The 6,000-nt window shown below is 34.1% G+C and overlaps 1 protein-coding gene across 1 annotated transcript in view; it reads right to left on the minus strand.

The window, feature by feature from the left end:
* Positions 1 to 6,000, minus strand: part of LOC144971598 (vascular endothelial growth factor receptor kdr-like) — a gene marked incomplete in the record, with an annotated part of 140,027 nt that overhangs the window by 53,374 nt on the left and 80,653 nt on the right. The window contains 4 exon segments of the mRNA XM_078912665.1: positions 407 to 569; positions 853 to 1,030; positions 2,234 to 2,406; positions 3,253 to 3,433. Of these exon segments, the coding sequence (XP_078768791.1) occupies positions 407 to 569; positions 853 to 1,030; positions 2,234 to 2,406; positions 3,253 to 3,433 (695 nt within the window).

The following is a 6,000-nucleotide window of genomic DNA, read 5'->3' on the forward strand; positions in this document are numbered from 1 at the left end:
ACACTATAATCATAAACTTATGAGGAACACTGCATGAATTTGTAAAACAATAATTATCCATCCACACATGCACCTGATTTTATTTTTTAAAAAGATTTTGACGCAATTATTATCAAAATTTCATAGAAAATTATTCTTATAATTTAATCATCAGTCCTTTATTCAGTCCAATCCTCTCCCAAACCAAAAAAAAAAAAAAAGACCCCAAAAAAAATATTTTAAGAAAAAAAAAACAAGCCAAGAAAACAGAAGAAATAATTGACCAGAAATAACATGGATGAAAGGCATCTTTCATCTCTTGTATTTGAAATTTTGCACTCGTTCCCAATTTTAAGCTCCCACGGTTGTTTGGAAATTCAAAATGCAACAGTTAGAGAAAGTTATACTCTTTGTTTGACAGACTTACAACTTATAAACTCTATTTCCTTTCAGCTTGACACCATTGAAGTCCCAAGTCACATTTGGTTGAGGATCAAGAGTTTCAACATCCACAATCTGGTGAAAGCCTGCAAGTGTGTCTTTGGTTTCCCTTATCTTACCCTTGGGATACAAATTCACTTCGTCAAGTGCTGGAGATAAAGAGAAACAAGGAAATGAAAAGGGGGAGACGGGGGATATAAGTATTATTGATCAAGTAAATTTCATCTTAACTTTCCAAACTTATTTTCTTTTTTAAATAATCTAATAATAATAATAATAATAATAATAATAATAATAATAATAATAATAATAATAATAATAATAATAATAATAATAATAATAATAATAATAATAATAATAATAATAATAATAATAATAATAATAATAATAATAATAATAATAATAAAATCATTATGTGAATAAAATACTAACCTAAGACTACAACTTCAACAAACGCTTCACTATATTCATCTCCTCCACTGCAAGCTCTGCAAATGTACACCCCAGAGTCTTCATATGTGACATTTTCAATTTTCAATGTAAGAGTTATAATATCTTTGTGGCCATTGAAATCTCTCAATGGTGTTGTTTCCTGAAAACGTTTGTCTTTCTGGAAAACAAAGGAAACAATGAAGGTTAAAGGAATCATTCAAATAAGTATCTGTCTAAAAGCCATCTACCAAAATGTAAAATGTACATTTAATCAAAAACCTTTGCAAGTACGTTTTCCTTTCTACTCTTAAAGTAGTAATTATAATAATAATAATAATAACTGGCATTTATATAGCGCTTTGCCCCATTGTCACATACAGGCTCTAAGCGCTTTACAGTGATATAAAACAAAACATATTACAGTTTCCAACAGATCTAACAGATCCAGCTACCCATTTCTGCTGGGTGGACAGACAAAAATCTGTGCTAAATATCGTTCCCTAAAGACATATCATTGTGTCACAGCCCTGGGAATTAATCTAGATTGTGTTGTAAGTAAATCACCAGACCTCTCTAAATATCGTTCCCTAAAGACATTTCATTGTGTCACAGAATCACTGGCCTGAACCCTGGGAATTAATCTAGATTGTGTTGTAAGTAAAGCACCAGACCTCTTACTCACATTGACACATGATTTCGTTCTGCCAGGACAACAAATCTGACTGTTTTGACCACTACAAGAGTAACAGCTATACAACTTGGGCTTCATTTAAGATGATTTGCAGTTATCATTTGCCAAATAAATGCTCCCCTCGCCAGAGTTTATCTCAATTTCCATGGCGTTAAACGGACAACAGTGATTACTTGCTATCCTCTGGAACAGGATGCTAGTCTATTGCAAAGTATTTCCGCCAGATTTAACAAACCCAGCTACCCGTTCTTTGCTGGGTGGACGAGGGGGGTGGGACTTGTCAAAAAAAATAAATCTCAAAGGCACCACCAAAGCTGGTCCCTTTATTTGTGAGGCAAGCACTCTATCAAAATACACAATATGACTCATCGCCAAATAAGGAAGGGAGAAATCTGTCAGTGTATTGGACAATTTAACAGGACACATTATTTAGCCAACTATGGAGAAATAATATTTTATGTGAGAACAAAAGTTGCAGAATTTTATTTGTTCTTTAAATTACCAAAATAGTCCATTTGGGTCATTATTAGGCAAACAAAAGCCTTAATTTCGCTTATTTGGCAACGAGTCTATATATAAATATATATATATATATGTATGATATCAATATACAATCATTGTAAATATATATTGTATATCCTCAATTTTAGAGATAAACATTATTTAAAAAAAAAAAAAGTTAGGACAGACCCCTTTTTGATGGTAGTGGAACGACATGTAGGACAACTGGTTGACATCGACTCTAATCTGGCAGGCAAGTTCAGCAGTCTGTCCCAATTGCCAATATTCCAAATACTGTTTGCTTTTTGGTTTTCCCTTTTTAGGACTTCTTGTAGTAGATTTAATGTGTGGGAGAGGAAGTGCTGGTGGCAGAAAAAAGAAGAAGTAAATGAATATATATATATATATATTTGGCTGACATATACTTGAGTGAATTTATTTATTTTTATATGCTCTAATTATCGAGCACTCTCGTACCTTCAAGTACCCAATAACACTCATAAATAAATATGTGTGTGTGTGTGTGTGTGTGTGTGTGTTTGTGTATAAATATTTATGAGTGTTGGTGGGTACTTGTAGGTACGAGAGTGCTCGATAATGTTGGTAAGAGCTAATATAAAATATAAATGGGGTCACTCACTTATATGTGGCTGAAACACATGTTTCTGTGGTTTCCATCCACGTCGTCAGTCGGCATATTGTCCGTAGAATGATTTTATTCCCTTTGGGGTCAATGTTGACATTCTTGCATCCTTACTTCCGTTGTGTTGTTGATTTAGTGGTGATTAGTGTTGATGTGTAGTGACATGTTTGGGGAAGCCCAAACCACAAAAACGTGTGTTTCGGCCACATATAGGTGAGTGAACCCATTTATATTTTGTATGTATATATATAAAGTCAAATAAATAATTAAAATGTACAAGTCACTAATGATATTACGCTTGGTATTGTGTGTTGGTAGTTATATATGGCTAGCAGATGTTGTATTATAACTATACGCACGGCGTCAATTGATTAGAAACTGTGGGGCTGATTGATTCAGGTTACGGGCAATTACTTAAGATGGCTATGATGTAGAGTGAACCCACACACACACACACACACACACACAGAGAGAGAGAGAGAGAGAGAGAGAGAGAGAGAGAGAGAGAGAGAGAGAGAGAGAGAGAGAGAGGGGGGGGGGGAGAGCCAACCAATCATCAACGTACCGCCGTAAGGAAAAAAGACATGGAAGCTTCTTTCTTCAATTCTGCCGTTGAAATTGGTTACACAAGAAACTTCCGAATCGACAAACTGGAAAGATGGTTTCAAGACTTGAAAACCAGCCATCGGGTCCCATGGAATCCCCGTCATATTGGTCCAGATCTGTCCATTGACCCGGAGTTGAACCTGGAATGGCACAGACAGGAAGAGGGGATAAATAAAATAAATTGTGAACCGTCCTAGACCTACCATTGGCAGCAAACAAACAAACAATCAAACAAAATCTGTATATTCTTGGGAACAAATGAAAGCCTCATGAAAACTAATGTATCCACTTTAGAATGGATGTTATGTGGTGACGTTAATTCAGTTTATCCACTTTAGAATGGATGTTATGTGGTGACGTTAATTCAGTTTATCCACTTTTTTTTTTTTGTTTGTTGCTTTAGGTCTCTTCCAACACAATTGAGGTTATATGAGAGACCGCTGAAACAAAAAAACAAGCAATCTAACAAAAATAGTACAAATGTCAATCAAAATCATAACCTAAAGATATCATAAGCTAAATTATAAATAACCAAGAACAAACAGGCAGAGGATTTACAGGAAAAAAAATATCCCCTGTCAAAAATACAATCACAAACCAAAGAAGCAGGATAGGCTAGTAAAGAGAAGAAGAAACGACATCACTATCGGATCGTACACCCATGCGAACATCATAGGTATATGATTCAAGGGTGATGCTCCCATCCAACCACCCGCTTTATCCACTTTAGAATGGATGTTATGTGGTGACGTTAATTCAGTTTATCCACTTTAGAATGGATGTTATGTGGTGACGTTAATTCAGTTTATCCACTTTAGAATGGATGTTATGTGGTGACGTTAATTCAGTTTATCCACTTTAGAATGGATGTTATGTGGTGACGTTAATTCAGTTTATCCACTTTAGAATGGATGTTATGTGGTGACGTTAATTCAGTTTATCCACTTTAGAATGGATGTTATGTGGTGACGTTAATTCAGTTTATCCACTTTAGAATGGATGTTATGTGGTGAGGTTAATTCAGTTTATCCACTTTAGAATGGATGTTATGTGGTGACGTTAATTCAGTTTATCCACTTTAGAATTGATGTTATGTGGTGACGTTAATTCAGTTTATCCACTTTAGAATTGATGTTATGTGGTGACGTTAATTCAGTTTATCCACTTTAGAATGGATGTTATGTGGTGACGTTAATTCAGTTTATCCACTTTAGAATTGATGTTATGTGGTGACGTTAATTCAGTTTATCCACTTTAGAATTGATGTTATGTGGTGACGTTAATTCAGTTTATCCACTTTAGAATTGATGTTATGTGGTGACGTTAATTCAGTTTATCCACTTTAGAATTGATGTTATGTGGTGACGTTAATTCAGTTTATCCACTTTAGAATGGATGTTATGTGGTGACGTTAATTCAGTTTATCCACTTTAGAATGGATGTTATGTGGTGACGTTAATTCAGTTTATCCACTTTAGAATGGATGTTATGTGGTGACGTTAATTCAGTTTATCCACTTTAGAATGGATGTTATGTGGTGACGTTAATTCAGTTTATCCACTTTAGAATGGATGTTATGTGGTGACGTTAATTCAGTTTATCCACTTTAGAATGGATGTTATGTGGTGACGTTAATTCAGTTTATCCACTTTAGAATGGATGTTATGTGGTGACGTTAATTCAGTTTATCCACTTTAGAATTGATGTTATGTGGTGACGTTAATTCAGTTTATCCACTTTAGAATTGATGTTATGTGGTGACGTTAATTCAGTTTATCCACTTTAGAATGGATGTTATGTGGTGACGTTAATTTAGTTTATCCACTTTAGAATGGATGTTATGTGGTGACGTTAATTCAGTTTATCCACTTTAGAATTGATGTTATGTGGTGACGTTAATTCAGTTTATCCACTTTAGAATTGATGTTATGTGGTGACGTTAATTCAGTTTATCCACTTTAGAATTGATGTTATGTGGTGACGTTAATTCAGTTTATCCACTTTAGAATTGATGTTATGTGGTGACGTTAATTCAGTTTATCCACTTTAGAATTGATGTTATGTGGTGACGTTAATTCAGTTTATCCACTTTAGAATTGATGTTATGTGGTGACGTTAATTCAGTTTATCCACTTTAGAATTGATGTTATGTGGTGACGTTAATTCAGTTTATCCACTTTAGAATGGATGTTATGTGGTGACGTTAATTTAGTTTATCCACTTTAGAATTGATGTTATGTGGTGACGTTAATTCAGTTTATCCACTTTAGAATTGATGTTATGTGGTGACGTTAATTCAGTTTATCCACTTTAGAATGGATGTTATGTGGTGACGTTAATTCAGTTTATCCACTTTAGAATTGATGTTATGTGGTGACGTTAATTCAGTTTATCCACTTTAGAATGGATGTTATGTGGTGACGTTAATTCAGTTTATCCACTTTAGAATTGATGTTATGTGGTGACGTTAATTCAGTTTATCCACTTTAGAATTGATGTTATGTGGTGACGTTAATTCAGTTTATCCACTTTAGAATTGATGTTATGTGGTGACGTTAATTCAGTTTATCCACTTTAGAATTGATGTTATGTGGTGACGTTAATTCAGTTTATCCACTTTAGAATGGATGTTATGTGGTGACGTTAATTTAGTTTATCCACTTTAGAATTGATGTTATGTGGTGACGTTAATTCAGTTTATCCACTT

This window comes from Berghia stephanieae, chromosome 4, assembly GCF_034508935.2.
Source record: "Berghia stephanieae isolate SIO BIC M18660-M18661 chromosome 4, UCSD_Bste_1.3, whole genome shotgun sequence".
Lineage (NCBI taxonomy): Eukaryota > Metazoa > Mollusca > Gastropoda > Nudibranchia > Aeolidiidae > Berghia > Berghia stephanieae.